The 21,419-nt window shown below is 39.9% G+C and overlaps 1 protein-coding gene across 3 annotated transcripts in view; it reads left to right on the plus strand.

The window, feature by feature from the left end:
* mtrr (5-methyltetrahydrofolate-homocysteine methyltransferase reductase) overlaps nt 1–6,894 on the plus strand; it is a 27,696-nt gene extending 20,802 nt beyond the window's left edge. For all 3 annotated transcript variants that reach the window (XM_039789766.1, XM_039789767.1, XM_039789765.1), the window contains exons 13-15: nt 898–990; nt 4,530–4,721; nt 5,839–6,894. In XM_039789766.1, coding sequence (XP_039645700.1) covers nt 898–990; nt 4,530–4,721; nt 5,839–5,983 — 430 coding nt within the window. In that variant the 3' untranslated portion in view covers nt 5,984–6,894. The remainder of the gene's footprint in view (nt 1–897; nt 991–4,529; nt 4,722–5,838) is intronic.
* The last annotated feature ends 14,525 nt before the right edge of the window (nt 6,895–21,419 follow it).

Consider the following 21,419-nt stretch of genomic DNA (forward strand, 5'->3'; position numbering starts at 1 on the left):
ATGTGTTTATATTGGTTTAATAATAACACAAATTTGCTGGTGATTAATTGTCTGTCGCTCAAACTGATCAATTAATTGAGTTATCATTTCGGCAATAAAGTAAATGTCTAAACAATTTTTTTATGCTCCATAGAACTCCACCAACCATAAGAGTTGGCTACCATTTCAATTTAGTGACTGCTGGAAAACACAAAGCATGATTCAGTCTGTTGGTCAAAGGGTGGTGTTTAGGGGAAGCGGCACAAAGGGCCGAGTCTCAATGCCTCTCTGTGGTATTCCTCAGCCCCCCCGTTGTGGTTGGTCACATCAACACCCCTTTCTCTTTTTTCATTCCGCCCCAGACAGATAATGCAGGGCTCTTTGGAGAGTAAACTGACTGATGGCATCATGAAAGGTTGGGGGTCAACTGTTGTTATCTGGTAGAGACCTGTCACCTTTGCAGCAGGTGTGCGGCACAGATACCGGCATCTTCAGAGCCGCTTTGTGCCGCTGCGTTGCCATCACCTGCAAAGGGTTCTGGGAGCTTTGCCAAACTCCCAAGCCACAAGAGGAATCACTTTAGCAGGAGCAGTTCTTTTGCACTGGAACACAGAAACACACACCCACACACACAAAGCACAAGCCCTAGTTTAATTTTCAGTAACTGTTTATAGTGATGGGATCTATCCTTCTGTTTGGGTGAAATTTAATAATGCATATAATGTCCTCGCTGCAGCACGCACAGTTTTCCGTGCATTAGGCAATTATTGTGCCACTCAGTGTACCGTCATTGCAGACAGTGCTTAATGGTGTCACTACTCTTCTTTAACCTCTACTGCGAGGAAGGACTCCCTCTCCTCCATCTGGTGCCGTCTGTTGGTATTGATTGACCACTAACATTCGCTGTTTGACTTACAGAGAGATGGAGAGGAAGGAGAACCCTGAGGCCATATTTGGCGAGACCTGGCTGTTCTTTGGTTGTCGCCACAGAGACCGAGATTACCTGTTCAGGTAAGCTGTGTTCCTTTTTTTAAGTTCAGTGGTTATTCACAAACCCCATACACTAATATTTTGACATATTATATACATAATTTCCTTAACCTTTGTGAGTCAGGTATGTTGTCCTCCATACTCTCATCCCTCTTCACCTTTCCACTGAATGTTCCATATTGAAATCTGTGACCTGCATAATGAACGTCTTGCTGTCTGTATGAATTTTTATTGTTGCTAACGCATTGGTCACGTGAGCATTGTGGACCCTCAGTTCAAGGATGCATTATAAGATGTATGGGAAGAAAACAGACATACAAAGGTCACATGATCTTGACCTACAGTATGAGTGAAAGGGAACAGAATACCAACATTTGTTGCGTTGCCATGTACTGTAATTGTGACTCAAGTCAGGAAGTTGCATAGATGTTTTTATTATGGTTGGGTTCCGATAGGCATTTCTTTTATGAATCTATTTCCAAGTTGATAGACTATGCGGATTTGTTGATCTCGGAAGCTAACAAATCTCAAGAGTGATGTTCAAAACCTTTCAAGTAACTATTCAGCTAAATGGCAAATATGTAATATTAAAGCTGCGCTAATACATATTTTATGTAAAAAAAAAAAAATGGATCAAATGACCATGTGTAATATAAAAGGGGTCACTCGGAGTGATGAACCCACAGATGATTATACACCCACCTCTCAAATTCTCCTCAGCTCTACAGAGCTTTCAGCTCATTGTTTTACGGCTTTACTGTTTCGGTTCACTCTCGCTGCTCTCATCAGCGTAGTAGTAGTAGCCCAGCACTAAACAGCAGACAGAAAAAAGGTTAGTGACCAGCTGGTGAACATAGTGGAGCATTTAGCAGCTAAAGTGCTAAATATTTTCTTCATGGGTTGGTGGAGACCAAATAGAATAAAGGAGAGTGAATATTGGACTTACATTTGTCAGCTGACTCCAAATGAATGCTTTTGATGCTAATGTAGCTCTGTGCACCTGCATGTGCATGTCGTGTTCACAACGTGTTTCCGCAGTACCCCCAAAATATCTAGTGCTTATAACCGCCAAAAGGCTGTATTCTAGGGAGCAGCGTTTCTGCGCTAACTTGTGCTATCATCAAATTGTGTGTATCAAATGTTTTCCATCTGTGCAAACTATCAGGGGTCTCTGTTTTCATTGTGAAAAATAATCAAATTGAATCCAATTAACGGACCTCAACCTGTGAATAGATCATTGCTCTGATCAGTTTGTTCTGATTCGGATTCTCTCCTGACTACACACTAATTGATCGGCTCTTGCTAGTATTGGCAGCACACGTGTACTCAATTCTGGTGCAGTGAGGTAGTTCTTTTTCAGGATTAAATAGTGTGAATGGATTAGCATCCTTAATCACACAAGAATAGATCACAGAGGATGTTGTTTGTTCCCCTTTGCTTCCTCTATCCCTTAGTTAAATACAAACTCACAGCCAGGTAGTAGGTGGTGGTTTGTTCACACAGTGTGGGCTTCTCTGATGAACACCCCCACAGTGTTGACCAAAGCGATTAGTCTGTTTTATGGGCCACACGTGAAGAGTTGTACTCAATTTAAATAGGTTAGCACTAGCAGAATAAGAACAACATACCTGCAGTTGAATTGCCTGCCTGCATTTATTCATTTAAAAGTAAATGCAATTTGGCATTGCCTGGGAATTGAGAACCCTGCTTAGCATAGTCTTTAGCATTTTTTCATCGTCCCATGTTTTTAAAAGGAAAGTTCAGCTAAAGTCGTAAGAAGGGTGAAATTTGAAACCGCTTTTTAGGCTTATAAATATTACAAAATGTCGAGGCAGGATGTGACCAACTCTCTGATCGTGTTCTGGAATTCAGCAAAAACAAACGAGGCTCGCAATGTGACTCAATCAGCCGCAGCACTTAACATCCCTGTGAGAGGTTGATGCCAATCTTTCTGCTTGTCACATCAAACTTGTCCTCCCCTTTTCCCTCTTCTGCGCTTGTCCTTTCCTCCTCCCTCCGATTTCTCGGCCTCTTCATGGCAAGTGATTTCATGCTGTAGGGTAAACATAATTGGAAGGCCTGCTGGGTTCACGCTAGGGTCCTGGATATTGCCAAGGTGGGGGTGAACACACAAAGGAGTCTGGCAGGTTTTGGCTTTCAGAAACCCTCGACTGTTTTGGATTTCTGTGAGTCAACTGTCCTTTGTCATCCTCCAGCTTCTGCTCACATGATTATCAATCTATGATGATTCATATTCAGACGTCAAACAAACAAGACTCTGCCATCCTTCTCCTTGTTATTCATGTTGTCGCGCTCTTGTTCAGACAGACTTTGTAATCACACATTTTAGTCAAAACAATGAGCTTTCTTTTAATGACTCTGTCTCCAATAAAAAAAGTTAGACGGTAAACAGTTCAGGAGAAGCAACAATTCTGTTTTTTAAACAATACTCATCTCTCCCTTGTAGTATTTACACCGCAGATTCTGTGTGTTGTTGAAGAAATACCTCATTTTAGTCGAGGGGTTGCAGCAAAACACTGACCCCTAGGCGAGGACCTTCACCCATGATCTCGGAGGGTGTGTGTGTGTGTGTGTGTGTGTGTGTGTGTGTGTGTGTGTGTGTGTGTGTGTGTGTGTGTGTGTGTGTGTGTGTGTGTGTGTGTGTGTGTGTGTGTGTGTGTGTGTGTGTGTGTGTGTGTGTGTGTGTGTGTGTGTGTGTGTGTGTGTGTGTGTGTGTGTGTGTGTGTCTTGTTTAAGTTTAAACAAGATGCTCTGAGCCACAGTAAACCTTACTCCCTTACCACCTACCAATAGCACCCCAGGCCGTTTAAAACACTGAGCCAGAATAAGGAGTAGTTGGCAAACAAACCAGCGATAGGGTGCAAGGTTACACCTAACTGCAAGGCTGGAAGTATTGATTGTAAAAAAAAGATGCTTATAACAGTGACTCGATCTTGCTTATGATATTTTTTTTATTTTTTACAATTCTCTCTTTTAAACAAAATAAATTGGTTGTCTGGCACATTTGTGCTTATACCTTTTTGCCCATCGGTGTTCTGTTTTATCAAGCGTGACAGTTTTTTTTTTTTGTTCTTAGGAAATGTTCTGAGGGTTATTTATGTCTTGTGAGGCAGTTGATGCTGTTGCTAAGAATATTAGAGTGTTGGATGTGAAAGAATAAACGGTTGGTATGAAAATGTGTTGAATACTTGGCATTATTAGGTCAGTAGTTTCTACATTTATTTCTAGGTTGCATGTATTTTTATTTTTATTATTCTCCATATAATAATGTGCTAAAGTTGTTCTGCCATTCACTCTCACATGAACTTTTCTCCACCTCAGCAACTGAATGTTGGCTCTCCTGATTCTAGCTTTGGAAAGACTTTTTATTATTATTATTATTATTATTATTATTTTTTTTTTTATTTATTTTTTTTATTTTTTATTTTACAAATCCACAACCACCTGTCCAAGAATACAGGAACAACTTTGTATAAAATTGGATTTACAATGACCTAAAATGTTTGGTTGTGTCTCTGCGATCCTTCTGCTTGTCCCAGAGAGGAGCTGGAGGGCTTTGTGTCCAGCGGTACACTGAGCCAACTCAAGGTGTCTTTCTCCAGAGATGACCAGGAGGAGGCCAGCACCTCCGCAGCAGTACGACCCCGATATGTGCAACACAACCTGCTACTCAACAGCCAACGCATCACTGACATCCTGCTCAAACAGAACGGTTACTTCTATGTCTGCGGGTAAGAGTCACTGATATTAACTAATTTGCAAAAAAAATTTTGAGGAATATTTGCTTTTTTCACTCCGCTTTACATTTAGCCCACCTGGCGTGGTTGTGTCATGTGTGAAAGTGTGAAAGGACTGTGAGTGTGAAAGGACTGCAGAGCATCTCACTCGCAGCAATTTTCTGCACTCTGGCTATGTGTGCATAGCACAACAATGCAGTTTTGCCAAGTTCAGAGACTCAGGAAATACTGAAGATTATCCGTTTTGCTGATCAGGTCTGTATTTTCCAACAGAAAGCGTTTTACAGAGGTAAACAGGAAGTTTCCCAAGAATGGAAGATGAGAAGGCACAAATAAGTTCCTCCATATTTCCTGTGTTCAAATCACAGTAAAGGCACACTACACACAACGATGTACAAATGCAGGCGATTAACCTTGACATGAAAATATTTCTATTTTTGCTTTTGTACTAGCTGCCCACTTCACCTGTCGGCCAATGACTAGCTCTGCTTTGGAACAAGGCACTAAATCCATAAAAAAATTAACAAAAGGTGCTGAAGAGAACATGTTCGCATCACTCCTGCAATTCCTTTGCTACTGCTGACCTCACACTGATGCAACATCTTGTACAGTGTGTAACATCTGTAGTGTAAACATAGTCCCTTTACATATCACCACACAGTGTTTCTGCCAGTACAAAGACAACAAGCAAAGCACACGCAGGCATATAACAAGTAAAGTGATGTCAACAACTTTACAAAAAAAAAATCCTGCTGTCTTTAATAAATAAAGTACTCCTATCTATAGCTCAATATCACCTTTTTTGTCTCCTCTCATCACTGCCAGTCAGATTAACTCACCTTTTGAGTAAATGATGTTTGAACCATCAGAGCTGTGTGAATTCCTCAGAGTCAGAAAATATCTCTTTAGGTTCACAGGATGATGAATCTCCCCCAATATGCTGCAACAGCAAGAGAGAGATTTCAGCTATTTCCTTCCAGGATACACTCCTGGCAGCACCTGCTGGATGTACAAAATATGGGCATGTCACTGTGCTTAGACACATGTAGGACTGTCTATTGGTTGTATTGCTCTTTTCTCTAATATATTCATACTCTTTTCTTTTCACCAGAGATGCTAAGAACATGGCTAAAGACGTAAACGACACCCTGATGCAGATGATCCAAACAGAGCTTGAACTGGACCAACTGGATGCCATGAAGAGACTGGCCGCGCTGAGAGAGGAGAAACGCTACTTACAGGACATCTGGGGCTGACTGCAGTTGACCAGATAAGGGCATTTTGTAGCATCCACTGTGCCTTTTTTACACCTTAAAAAAAAAAAAAAAATCTGCATGCTCAGCTGTAACCTCTAGAACCATAAAATTGTGGATGCTGAAGCCCCAGAGGTACAGCACCCAAAGCTACCAAGACGGAATAGACCATGCTGACCCGGGGATATCTGTTCACTACATCATCTTGGGCTTTGCTGTTTGAACAGAAATAACCTTGGTCAGGGCAATAGTGCTGAAGATTGGTCCTGCAGTGTGAAAATGCTTTTAGTGCAGACAAGCCTCCTCCGTTCGTCCTGTCTGGGGAAAAGGCATTTACTTCCGTCGGCTGTGATGGAGTGATTTTGATGAGAAGTGGAGTGCCCCAAACTAGATGGGGAGGGGGGGGGACACAGCAATCTGTAGTTCTTTAAACACACACACACACACACACACACACACACACACACACACACACACACACACACCTTTTTTTAATTGTCATTTTCAGTAACTTTTACTTTCTGAATGTGCCAAACAACCACGAATTACCTCTGAAGTCATAATTCTTTTCATTGTATTTCGGTATAAAGGTAATGAAGAAATATTTTAATGTATGCGATTGTAATAGTCCTAAATGAAGTCCTCAGATATTAGAAAGACAATTATCACATTTATCATTATTCTTAGTTATATTTTGAGTACAGAGAGCGGGAATCTCTATGATGATGCGCTGCTCTGTCCAGAGCAATTAACTTTGTTTGTGGCTGTCTGCCCCCACATACCCAGCAGACTGCCGGTTTGGAGACTGAACTTTTCTAAGTCCTGTAAACCCAACTAAAATATCACAAACTGTGCTTAGAACAAACACAACTGTGCCTTATGTGATCGAGAATTAAAAGACTTTTCAGCGTAAATTAGTGCTGTCAGCGGATTTTCTTTTGTGCACACAGGTGTTTGTGGACGACCTTACACACTATTGTGTATTTGAAGTGTGTGTTGGCGTGCATGAGAATGAAAGGGAGGGGTGACTGGAAGTTTTCAAGAGGCAATGGGAATCATTTGGGAGCTAATAAACTCTGATTGATTGGGAGTGATTGTTTTATATAAACTTAGAGATAATTTGATTGTTGAAGGTGACTTTGGTCAGAAGATGAAGGCGTACTCTGCTAATTGAAGGCTTTTCGCGATGGGCTTCTTAGTGTAGCACACTGCCCCAGAGAGAGGCTTCTCAGAATTAAATCTTCTAACAGCAGTCTTTTTGTTTATCCTCTTGTAGGGAGGGGAGAGGAAAAACATGTTTACAATCTTTGCTGCCTGCGCCGTAGATGACACCCCCCCCCCCACTCGCTGCATTTTATTTATTTTTTTTACATTCACTGACGCAGAAAAACAATCCCTGATAGTTAGTTTTAATACAGTGTTGTCAAAGGTAGAGCTGTCCTTGTCATTGTCCAGGCGCAGCTGGCTGCAGATGCTCGCCCTCATCTCTCAGTGTCCTGCTGCGCCAAGCCACAGGAGCAGAGGAGGACCAAATCAAAATAATGATGCTGTGTGCGCCACCAATCTCATCTCTCACACACACACACACACACACACACACACACACACACACAATGATACATGGCCTCTATTTAATACAAGACTCCAATTTGTTGTTGGAGAAACGACAACATCTTGCATGTATGCTGTAGCAAGAAGGAAAGTTTCATCAAAGTGATGTGCGTGTGATCATTATTAGTGAATAATTTCAGAACCATGAAGTACACTTTGAGCTGTGCTGTTCTTATTTACCTACCCCATTAACATGCCCTCGTCTCCAGTTAAAAAAAATTACCCCAGCCATAAGACGGACAACCTGCCGGCTGCTGGTGTCACCCTGTCCAGCAACCACACCAGGACTGATGAAGTTTTAAATAATGCCTTGATAATTAAAAAAGGTTCACAGTGGCGGTATTGTCCCGCAGCGAAGGGGAAAGACAGAGCTGAGGGCATTGTCGGGAATAAATCAGAGTGCTGGAGGTCAGTGCGACCGCAGAATGGTAGCACCTCCATGATGGATACCCCTTGTTAAGAATGGCTTAAATGAAGCAGAAAGATGTGTGCTGAAGATAATGACCGTTATTATGAAAGTGTGGCGTGAGCCAAGTGGGGAGCTGCACTTTATGTCAATGAGCTCAGAGATTTTTCGAAAGGCCTGCTTAACATTCGGCTTCTTGGTGCAGAAAGTACAAGTAGTGATGATGAGGAGATTAAATGGAACCTTCCTCGCTCTTCCTCCCTGAGCTCCGCAAGGAGTGCGCCTTAATTAGGCCAATGACAATGTGTTCAATTCAGTCGGCTTAGGTGTGTGTGGATATGACTGCAGTTCAAACAACGTAGTGTTAGGAGTAGACAGCAAGTTGAAACCAAGTTTGTTCCCTTATTACAAAACTTTGTGTGTGTGTGAGAATTGTATCAGTTTCCATGAAGTTTGCCAAAATATGACAACAAAATTGATCCATCTTTTGCACAACCCCTGTTGTGGATTCCCAACATTACAGTTTCTGTCGGCAAGTTTGAGTTTTCTTTCAGTCTGAAAGTTGTACTACTGTGGCAAAGTCTTAGCATTAGTGCAGTCAGCAGAAAGCTTAATCTTCAAGTTCTTCGCCTCACCTGTGTTTTATCATTAGAAATGACACTACCACTCCGTTTCTGCTGTAATCAGTCTGCAGTCAATGACCCAGGAATGTCAACTCAGCTCTTTGATGTGGCATCGATAACCGACCTGCTAGCGCACACAAACATGAGAGAGCCACAGTCGGCCTGCTCTCCCAGAGTCCCAGCTGTGCACAAACACTTTAACTTCAGCATCTGTCAGGAGTTCTGGAAGAAAATCTATGTTTTTCTAAAAAGTCTCCAGCACTTCGATTGAGTTTCCTGTTTTCACTATGAGATACCAGTTTTGTTCTGGTCTCTGTTTATTGATGGAGCAGGAGATATACCCCTGCTTCCCATTTGGCAGAACAAACATTTGCTGTAATTGATGCTGGCAGCAGGAGAAAGTATTCAATAAGAAAGTCCCAGAGGGTTTCAAGAAACCTTTCTGTATAAGATTAAACTGGCCAAGGAAAGAATACTGTAAAAATTATCAGAATAAGTGTATAATTACACGTGCTTTGTTTAAGACAGATTCCCCAAAACAGTCAGGTACTGTTTGTCCAAATGAATTAAGTAGAAACTGCTTGGCTCATCAAATGTATAAATAATGTTTCGGCGATGGATGCTCTTTCTGTCTCCATTAGTCAAAGAAATGTAAAAATTGGTTGGGCTTTTTTAAACTTACTACGATGGATGAACACTTAGCAGAATTTATAGCCTCCTCAGCCCTCACAGCCATAATGACTTATGCAAATTGGAGGTTAAGTGCTGAGATGGGATTGTTCAGCAAAAAGAAGGGATGCACATACAAACTAAGGATGGATGGAAGGATAAACCGTACACTTGACATTTGTCTTTGTCTGTTGTGTGGGATATGCTGAATGTGTTACCATGGAGCTCAATCAATAAGTCCTACGCTGGAGATATCTAAAAGTACATATGAAGAGGTTAATGTGAAATTTAACGGCTTTGTCTTACATAGTGCCTCTGTACAATAACTGTGGAGTTGAATATAAAAAGGGTGTGGGTGTGAAATCTCACTTTATATTTAGTTTGATCTCACATTGAGACTGTAAAATAACTCAAAATAAAGTTCTAAGAAAGAAGACTACCAGTGGATTTAAAGGGTTACTATAATGATGCTTCATTTTCAAGGAATTTATCAAATTGTACTATGAGCACAAAGTAATGTCATTTCAGTATTTTTTTTTTTTTTTTTGTTAATGGGAATGTGAAAAGTACCCGAAGTATTTACATCGTCCTCTTGCTGAAAATCCGACTTGGCACCAGTGACTGTCCTAATCTTACCCCACACCTGATAAGCAGCCATGAGCTGTCTGGTGAGTGGGGCTCATCTGTGGCAAATTAATGTCCAGCTTTACACCCTGCACCACGCTGTGGAAGAGATGAACAAAGGCAGGCAGAAAGTAGAGTGACATTGTAAAGAGGGAAAGATTGACTGTTAGTGCCTGGAAATTGGGTAAAATATAGAGAAGGAGCAGAGATTGAGAGAGGTGTATGAAAACAATTTTTCTCTGAGGAGCGCGGGATGAACAGATAAGGGTTGGTGTGGATAAAATAGTGATTGACAATAGGTACTGGCAGGAGTGCAACGGCAGGATGTAAGAGGTCTCTGACTCTGAATTTATTACTGTGCTTTCTGTGCAGTGGGAGGTGAACCAGGGTGAGTTACAACATCGCCTGACCCTTTTTCAGATTTGACTCCTGTAGAGATGGCCTTTGAGTCACCCTACAACACACACACACACGGACATTAATAAAAAATACACCACAAACTGGTGGTTCTCTTGCGTATCAAGGGTCCAAGAGCAATGTAAAAAGTTTATATCTTCATCAAACACAGAACGTGTTTGCCCTGAGGCAAGGGAAAAGCATTAAGGATGTATTTAAAAATGAGCAACTGTTTGTGTGATTAATCATGTTCCCATAACGTGACAACTCTTGTGCATGTAATGGGACAACTGGGATTTCGCTCAGTAATTACTGTTTTATTGAAAAATCTATATGTACGAAGAACAATTACAGTTTACAGCATAAACTGTTTGCATTGCAGTCAATCACTGTTATCAGGGTTGGTTTTTAGGTATCTTGCATCAACACTTATTGTTTTCTGTTCATTTGAGAAATTGGGCATTAAATGAATTTGATATGCAGAGGTATGAAACATACATAAATATGGAGATTAAAAACTGCATAACACCACTGGGAAAACAAACAAAAGTACAATTATAAAACTGACTTTTAGTCCACCTGAAATATCAAGTATATTTGCCGTTTCTGCTGAAGTCTCCATTGTTGCCTAGAAACCTCACAATGACAAGACTTTACAAAACCTCCTGTAAAACCACAACTTGAAGTTTTCACACTTCTGTTTTTGTACAGATTCAATAAAAAAAGATATAACGTGTTACTAAGTGAGCTTTAGAGGGACATTTTTTTCCTAACTGCTTCAGTCTTTATGCTAAGCTAACCATATTTCCCAAAATGTATCACTTTAAAGAAGTTATAATTTTAATGGCCACTTAGGGGCAAACACAACATTGACATTTTGACACTTTATAGTTTATGTGGCTAACAAGCAAGCAAAAAAATGCCCTTTTAGACATTGAGCAGACATAGAGCAACATTAGCGTTCATGTTTCTGGCTAGCTGACAAATCTAAGTCATTCTCCAACAACTCCACACCGGCTTTTTCAGCTGGTTTTAGCTAGTGTTATGGTGCTGGGCAGGTAGTGTACAGTCTGTTTATAACACCTAGTTTTTTTTAGCTGGTAACAGCTGCCTTTTATGACTAGAAACAAGACTGAAGAGTGAACCAAAACACTAAAGCTAGGCCATAAAACCAAAACGGTGAGCTGAAAGATGCTAACACCCTCAATAAAGCTAAAGGGAATTGCAGAGTTGGGTGGTAAGTCTCTGTGGGTTTGTCACTGCGAGCTACTCGTTTCACAATATACAGTCATTTAATCCATTGTTAATATAAAAACATATTGATTGAGGTATATTTTTAACCCAACTTGATACTTCGAGTAGAACGATATAACCACAGGATCACATATACACTACGTACAATTCCAACTCTTCTTAACTCAGGTACACTGTCCAGATTGACCAAGTGAGCACCTTCTCTCTGAGAGCAACACTTTTTGAGCATCATATTACAGAATGCATTACATCAAAGGACCAAACAATTGCACACCCACACACTCTGTTAAGGATCTCATTTTTCCAGAGAACCATTAGACTGGAGTTTGATCCAGAGCCAGTGATTAAAAAGAACTTACACATGGAAGTTTTCTTTTGGAGCCATATTGGTGCTACAATACACTGCCACTGCTGTTGCTAAGTAACTGGTACAGCAACTAATCTTTTCATCATTGCACTAATATTAGAGAGAGCTTTAACATTTGCAGTCAACACAACTTAGTTTTAAAGTAGTGGCAATGACACATCACAACATGCAAGTGTGATGTAGTTTTGATGGCATTAATGTTGAAAGAAAACAGGAAGGACGCTTTTCTAACAGGTATGTCCCCTGTAGCACTTCAGTAAAGAGGCTCAGCCCACATTAAGTTACATATAGCTCTGGAGGATGGTTTTTATCAAAGCGTAGACTTAACAATGCAGTAGGTAAGACTTATAAAACTAACTTTCCGTCATATTTGCTGAAACTGACCCTATGTTCCAGTAGAACTACGTGAAGCAGGTATTAAAATAAAAAAAAGTCCAGCTCCTCTGGCACCACCTACATCCTGTAGTGCGATTTGCAAAATCCACCGCTCCCTGTTCAGATGCACCAGGGCCAGTGGGGGTGTCTAACTGCATGTCAATCACTGCTCATGCGCACGCATTCATTCTCCCTTGTGGTGGGAGGGGCTTAGAAGACCATTTGGGCTTTAGCAGAAAGGGGGGAGGGACTGAGAAGTTGTCGATGTTCAAATTCTTTGGCTAAGTCCTGGATTTTCACAATCCTACCTACAGCACCTTTAAATAGGCAAACGATAGTCCTCCCTCACATTTGGAAACCGCAACAGAGGCCTGATCTGATGCCTCAAACAATCAGCATACAAAAGAAAGTTACATTTTATTTGTTACTTAATGCATATAAATATTAAAGTAAACTTGTCAGAATATTTTCTCATTTTAGTTGTGCTATAAATATTGTTAAAAGCAGAGTGAGAAAAATACATTTGATTATGTGCAGGAGCAAAATTACTCAACAAAGGAGCAAGATGAAACGTGCAAACAAGTTCAGATTTATTTATTCCCTTATTGCCTTTTTCACAGCAGAAAAAGTCACAGAAGTAAAGTCATGTGTTACTAACATTAACGATGGCTCTGTTTTATTTAAGTGTTCCAGTAAGCAACAATCTCAGGACCCTGATACTGAAGCAGCTAAATGGAATTCAGCCACCATTCATTTTATTATTTACATCTGTGTCTTTCCTGCTGTGACATGTCAAAATGTCTTCCGTGAAAAAGGCTTATGACTTGAGTACTAATTTAGATAACAAAAGTGCAGGTGCAACTGAACTAACACCATATTTTTATTGCCAGTGAATTACTTTATGATACATTTGGGTCACACTTGAATGCAACAACATGCAAGCTGCAATATCCAGCCCATCAGGATGATTGATCTCTCTAGTCAACACTGATTTCTCTAGTAGTCAACATGCCCAGAAGCAACCAATTTAAAGGAGCAGCCACGATTCCACACAAATATATTTCACTTCTGGTGTGGCTTTTCTGTCAGTCCACTTGCTCATGTCGAGTTCTCGTTCTGTTTTAACTTCAGCAATATACTATAATGACACTTTATTACAACTCTTACTTCCACTGTCCAGTGCAGTGGTTTTAAATTATGTATCTCCATACCAAAATACTCACTTATTGCTTATTGCCTCTCCCAGCAGCTAGTTAATTGCAGTTAATTGTGATCACCTGTGTCTCCAGGTGTAAATCAGTCCCTGATTGGATGCATTCAAGGTAACTGCTCCAGTCTCGCTGCTGTTTCTCTTCACTGCACAGCATATCATAAAACTAATAAATTGAGAGGCCTACCATCCTTGAACAAAAAAAAAAATCACAATAATAGAAAGTCACCTGCTCTATGTGTCTACAATATATTTCCCTCAAGAGCTGAGGCACATGCTTATGTGCGCACACACACACACACACACACACACACACAGACACACATACACATACACACACACTTCGAGACAACTGCTGAAGCCTAAATTTTGCCATTTATCTGCAGACCGGCGGTGGTTCTGTGATAAATCACCGTCTCTGACAGATATCTCGGGGTTTCATGCAGGCTCATGAACCTCACCCAGAAGGAAGGACTGAGTGAGACATTTGAGTGCTGAGAATATTTTCCTTAAACCTCAGAGGAGGCTGGGTAATCAAAAAGTTGAAGTAGACTTGATTGTGTTGTTAAAGAGTATACTGGTAGTCTGGGGTTAGATAACAAACCTGCAAACTTAAATCTAAAAGTATAAGAAATAAAAAGTATTTCTTGTTGAATGCTCTGGTTTAAGACAAGATGAAGTGCTGCTTAAATTGTTGGAACAGTTGCAAGTTTTTTTGTATTTTATTATTCTGATCGAACTCCAAAGAACCAGAGGTGTCGCAGCAGTAGCCTACTATGCAAAGTTTTGCACAATAATTCTGGAGATTAATAAAACAAACCACCTTGTAGCAGTCATCATATGAAAATGTGAAACATTGCACTTTAAAGGTGCAGTAGGTAAGACTTCTAAAACTAACTTTCTGTCATATTTGCTGAAACTGACCCAATGTTCTAGTAGAACTACATGAAACAGGTAATTTAAAAACAAATCCGGCTCCTCTGGCACCACCTACAGCCTGTAGTGCGATTTGCAAAAATCCATGACTCCCAGTTCAGATGCACCAATCATGGCAACTGTGTGTCAATCACTGCTCATGCATTCATTCTCCCTTGTGGGGGGAGGGGCTTAGGAGAAAGTTTTGGGTTTTAGCAGAAAGGGGGGAGGGACTGAGAAGTTGTTGATTTTCAAATGTTTTGGCTAAGTCCTGGATCTTCCCAAGCCTACCTACAGCACCTTTAAAGCATGCAGTACAAGACAAAGACAAAGAAAATCCCTTATCAAGGTCTTGACTCTGTCTTTGTTCCAGTTTTGATTAGAGGGTACATCCAGCTTCTTGTCCTCCTTGATGTTCACAGCATCCCTCAGGTTGTTACTGTTCAATTGGAATCATATAATGCCATTGTTGTGTCTTGGAAACTTGCAAACTTTGAGGAAGATAGGAGCCTCCACAGTATCTCCTGTTTGCTGACTTCTCGAGTACTACACACGTCATGGCTCTTTTATTTTTTGAGATTATTTTTCGGGCTTTTCCACCTTTAACTTTTGACAGGACAGCTAGGTGAGAAAGGGGGAAGACATGCAGGAAATCATCACAGGTCGGATTCGAACCCTGGACCTCTGCATCAAGGCATAAACCTCTCAGTACATGTGCGCCTACTCTATCACTGATCCAACCTGGCCACACGTCATGGCTCTTTTAGGTGTATCATTATCATTATAGCTACATAAAGTGCAGTCCATGATCCTTTTATCATATATAGCCCATATCTTTACCATATTTCCTTGGCTTACACACTGTTGCTTGGAAGAGCAGCAGCTTGTGAAAGGGTTTATCACATCCTGAGCTGCATCATATTTTAGGTCAGAGGCAGTTGCTGTGCCCACTTGTTCATCTCTTAAGACTTTTAAGAGCATACAGCTTTAGATCACGATTATTTGTCAAAGCAAACAACGCTTGAAGACACACGTAAATTGCTCCACCTGACTCTGCATGCCACGAGCCAGCAGTACGTCTCATTTCTTGATTTGACTCACATGCACCTGGAGGTTGGATCTGTCTTTTGCTTTCCTACTGCAAACAAACACCCCTCTTTCCCATCCATGTTTGACATGACAGTTTTCTTTTTAGTTTGCACTGGCAGAAAGAGAGCATCACGATAACTAGATGAATATCTTGAACTTTAGAACAAGTAAAGCGGCAAAGTTGCAATCTGACAGATGAAGGTACGACGTGTCTTTGCAGAAACTTTACAAGATACAGTAAATGAACCAGTCAAGCATCAGAAAGGAGAAAATACTGGGTAAAAAACTACAGTTGCTCCACTAATATTAATAATGATTAAAATGACTCTGAAAAGATTATCGTCCTTCAGCTTTACACTTGGCACCTTTTCTGTAAAACCAAAACTGTATGATTTAATGTCAAACAGCAGACATCTCTGGTAAACCCAGTGTACACTGCTGCCCAGCATCAAACACCAGACACAGTTAGAGACGACCTGGTGAAGAAAGTCGAGCATCGAGCAGCTAAAAAGCCAGATATCTTTCTGAGGAGCAGGTGGAGATCAAACCAGAAGATGTTTGAATAGGCAATGGTTTGCTTGTATCTTAAGTGACTTAATTCGGATCTAATCCTAATCCTCATTAGGTGTTGTTCTTACAACACTCTAACGTGTCCATGTAGAAACAGCAGAAGTAGCACCAGACTGCTGGGGACATTAAACCAGAATAAAGACAATGTCAGCACACACCAAGTTCCTTTGCTCAACACATTAAGATCAAGCCAAACCAGACACCCAATAAGCCTAATCAGCAGCTTGGTCTGGTGATGAGGCAATACATGTAGAAATGGAGGTGAGGATGAAGGAAGGAGTCATTGGTGGAGGAGTTTACTGCCATATCTGGAAGAAAAAAAAGACAAATGGATAATGCTGCTTGCGACAACAATTGACTTCAACTGTATCCCACTTACTGTGTACTTCTACTTCAGAGGCAAACATTGTCCTGCTACATTTATTTGACGGAGAAATTTCACTGGTTACTTTGCAGATTCAGATTTTACTCAAATATGATGCATTATTGTTTATTAAGCCATCCAGCATTATAATAGAGTTGAAAACTCCTTGAACCAACGTGAACTAAATGTAAGTACATAGTGCTCCTAATGCCTCTCTTTCACTCGTAGTCTAACTTAAATTTATATCAAGAAATACATTTTACAGAATCTGTGAGAAAATCAATCAACTGTATTTTCTGATCGTTGTTTTGTCATCCAAAAATGACAAAAAGACTTAATCGTTTCAATTATTTTTACATCAAAAATAGTGAAAAAATGATAAACAGTCAATGGTTACAGCTTTGCAAATGAGAGACTTTCCTGCTTTATTCTGATCCATATCTTTGTAAATTGTAAACTTTGTAAATCTTCAAGTTTGGAACTTTATAGACTAAACAATCGATTAGTCGAGGAAATAATTGCCATATTATATCGAAAAAATTAAAAAAAATTTTGGGGGAAAAAAAAAAAGAGTATTTTTTTTTTTTTTTAAAAAAATTTTTTTTTTTTTTTTTTTTTTTTTTTTGGGGGAAAAAATTTTTTAAATTTTTTTTGTAAAAAAAAAAAAAAAAAAAAAAATTTTTTCTTTTTTTTTTTAAAAAAAAAGTTCATAGTCAGTTAATGTCTAACTACAAACCTAAAATGTAATGATTTATTTACTATCTGATCCAAAATTTGTGACAGTGTCTAATTTCATAATATACCAGTGTAACCCATTGTAATTAAAATGAACATTTGACAGGATTCAAATCACTTTTATGTAAGCAATGACTGGTTGGTATTCAAATCAAACAAATTGAGCACCTATCTATATTACCTCATTCAAATATGAGCCTGCAGATAAAAGATTACTTTACTTTATGTTGATGGACTGTCATGCAAAGAACCACATTAACAGCAGAATTAATAAGTTAAGATCATGAATTTATTATTGAAATCAATAAAGCAAAGCAACATCATAACTAATGTTGATACTAATGAAACCACCATGCTTTCTGTCTGATATTATGTTCTTGTTTTGACATTTTGTTGTACACGTTTAAGGATTTGATGAATCATTCTCATCATGGAAAAAAGATACCGACTATTGAACTTGTGAGGTATAACAATTTTACTGCTCAGTGTGTCACACCAAGGATGTGGTATTAGTTACCTTGGGCTTGGACCTGGGCTAAACAGATAGACCTAATCTAACCACGTGTGAGTTGCTCCTGTTGTAGCATGAAGCATGCAGAGCAGAGGCAGCTAATCATGAATTCCTCCGACTGGTAAAGAAGAAGAGATGGGAGGGCAGATATGCATACAGTGATTTCCAAATATTATGCCACTCAAATACCTGAAACTTGGACCACCCCAGCAGCGTATTAAATAGTCTAGTTTAAAAGTCTACTTTACTTTGGTCAAAGGGGAAAAAGAGGGCAACAGACAGCTGAAACTATGAATATTCTTCCTCTGTTTCCAAACTGAAAAAAATTTGTTTAAAAGTGTACTGCGAGTTTTAATGAAAAATCAAAGATTCAAGACCCACTGGAAAGAAAATGAATAAAATAATAAGAGTTTCACGTTTGCAATTAGGTCTAATGATTGTTTATGCCCTTGCTGCATAATGTGGAATACTATTTTGGTAATATTCCAGTGTATGCTCTGTATTTTATCTGCACCCGAAGACATCAAGCAGCCCACTTAAATTAACCCACACCAACCCTTGTCAACATACTTCGGTCCACTGAAACTTGTGCAGTTACATTGAATTGAGTAAGAATATTCACTCAATTCAATGTATTATTTTTTTCCAGCATTGACATATTCATTTTTATGACATTAACATTTTTATATCCCAGCCTTACGTATAGAAATATTACTTTGAATGTTTTTACTTTATGACATTGATTTCATCATTATTTGAAATACTAAATAAACAGGTGCAGATGTGTCATCGGAGTAATATATGCGTGCTAAAAGGAGTGCACAGAGTGAACTGTAGCACGATATCAAACAATAGCAGCTAGTTTGGCTAATACTTTTCAATTTATGTGGGTCACTTTTCAGGTTAATGGAGCTAGGTGCCTTTATTCTCACAGGACCCAGTCCTCATCTTCAAAATGTTATCACAATTTGTACAAAATTTACTTTTTTTTCTCTGTTTCTCTGTCCACTTCTTGGAGGCAGATATAACTGAGAGGGGGACTGAAGTTTATGCAAATTAACTTTGGCCGTGGATGATGGCAAAGTCATTGCAAGAATTGGGTAAACACACATTATGACCAAATGATGGTTCAAGATGAAAAGTCAGCCGCCAGCATGGCTTCAAACACAAACTGTCCTGACAATCAAAATAATTAAATATGATGGGCCTAAAATGACAATTCTGCAAATACAGAAACTGTAACCCCAAATTAAGATACCAAAACATAAAAAAAGAAATAATTCTGAACTATGGTGTAGGTGCAACTAAACAAATATTATCAATAAAAAAAAAAAAAAGGTTCAAGAAAATGAGAAAAATCTAAATATAATACAACCTTGACATCCTACCTCCACACAAACATTACTGTCTTCCCTGAAGAGAGAGAGAATGAGAGAGAGAGAGATGGAGAGAGAGATGGAGACAGGGAGGCTCAACCTTGGTGTGGTCCTGAGAGGGATAATTGCTGGGGCCAGAGATGGAGCCTAGGCGACTAATGAGGCAAGTCACTAATTAGCCACCGGTGTCACTGGCCTTTCTACTTTCACATGCCATAGCATGTGTGTGGGAGTGTGCATGTGTCTGTGTGTGATAGAGACATCGGAGGAGACAAAAAGTCTTGCCAACATCATCTTAGCAGGTATGCATTTTTATAATGAATTTAACAAAGAAAAAAAATCCCGCCTTGTACCTGTTTTACTTTTCATCCAATAATGCAAAAATATGCCTTTTTTGCAGTTAATAGCACAGCATACTGTAGCGACACTCAGGTTCAAAGCAGGTCTCATACTTTGCCACAAGTCTCCATTTATTGCCCCTTTTCCCACCATGGCACACTGCAAAAGGCCTGTAAGAGGCAGGCTTGCTTTCAGTGCCAGCACCCACATTATTTATGCAATGTAACTGCAATGCCACAGCTGGTCTTTAACAAATTAATTCTGTGCCAATGTTCCATGTTGTACAACAACATGGGAGGTGTTGCAAAAAACAAATAATTTGCCTCAAGCTTCAGCCATCCCCTCCTGAAACTCTTCCTGCCAAGGTTCAGGTGGTAAGTATCAGTGACACATGCAGCCGCCCCTCAGTAGGAGCTATTTGTAGTCCTTGAGGCACTCTCTGGGGAGCCTTTCAAACCCACCGACCGAATCTCCCTCAAGCTGTTCTCTATAAAGACATTGCAATACTGCTCACCTTAACGTCAACCAAGAGGCTGAGCGACCTTTGTGCTCTTTTGGTTCATCATCCAAACTGCATGCTTGCAGGTGGGCCCCGGACGCTTTTCTATCCTGTACCTCACTGAGGCTGATGGTGTGGACTTGCCCATTGGGTATGTGAGGGCATTTCACAGGCCTATAATGCTGGTGGTGTGTCACAGTCGAAGCTACTGCATAAATATGAAGTGCCAAATTGTCACATACTTGCTGAGGGGGCACTTAGTGTCTGGAACTTCAGCTTTGGCGTCGTGGGCAGTTACACAGACCATAATGGTCAATGGTAACAGTTCTGCCCCCTGCTCCCTTATCTAGCTGATCCCATCTCAAGCACAGGTCAAGTCTTGCAGTGTTGGTAGCCAGCTAGTGTGTAAGGACCTTCAGACATGATCTGGCTTCGCTATTTCCCACCTTCAGCTACTTATCTAGAGGATGGAGGAGATGATGGGATGTTACTGTAATTGCTATAGAACAGAAAATTGAAGAGCTGCCAATCTAGTTGCTTCTCTTGTCTGCAAGCTAATCAGTCAATGGTTGGAAAGGCTCTTAATAGCATTGACTGAGATGAACATGGTTCACATTTGCTTAGTTACAAAGTTTGTGTTTTGCTTTTCCTTTAAATGAAAAATAATGCTGCTAAAAGCTGAACCAAGAGGATATGAAAAATCCCAGAGTGACAAATGCTTTCTTTGCCCATTTCCCACCATATTTTAAAGAAGACTGTATTAAATCAGGGGGAATTATACTTGAGATGGCAGGCAATATACAGTGAACTTTTATTGCTCTTTTATTCCAGTGCTTTGGTATAAGCCATAAAAGTTTATGTTTTTCATGCATGGATGTACCATTTCCATTTTCCTGGTTTTGCAACCTTTTCAGTACAAAGCTAGAATGTGATGAAATTCACACCACTGTGATTATCTTAGGAAGTATGGCATGATGACGATATGTGAAATAACGAGCCTGGCATTTTCCCTCCAGCCCCTCTCACTGAGGCACAAATTTATGTTGAGAGTGTTGTTGATCAAAATTACCTGGTGCCATCCTTTCCACTTCAGCAGTGCAGAAATTGTTCTTCTATTACTTTTCATAGGTAGGACAGCTCCATCTCATATCACCGTGCCTTGTTGCATAAGCTTTGCCTATCACATGGAAACTTTGAGATTGTCCCCCCAGACTCCTCAGGCGCAGATTGATTGGAATAGATCTGTGGCACTTTTACCACCGCTTCCTCTCCTTACCGCTCAGTGCGTCAGTAAAATGAATCTTGAGTGAGGGTTACAGAATACTAAACACTTTGAAAAGGTCAGTCAATACCTAATTGCTTTGTCAACTCAGTCTTTATTCATATCTTAAATATTTAATATTGTCATAAAAAATTCAGAAGCGGGGACAGTCGAGTTTCAAATCACAAGGTGGTATCGGGGAAGATCTCATTAAGCATTTTTCATAATGAATGACATCTTTCCCG

This window comes from Perca fluviatilis, chromosome 22 (genome assembly GCF_010015445.1).
Source record: "Perca fluviatilis chromosome 22, GENO_Pfluv_1.0, whole genome shotgun sequence".
Taxonomy (NCBI): Eukaryota; Metazoa; Chordata; class Actinopteri; order Perciformes; family Percidae; genus Perca; species Perca fluviatilis.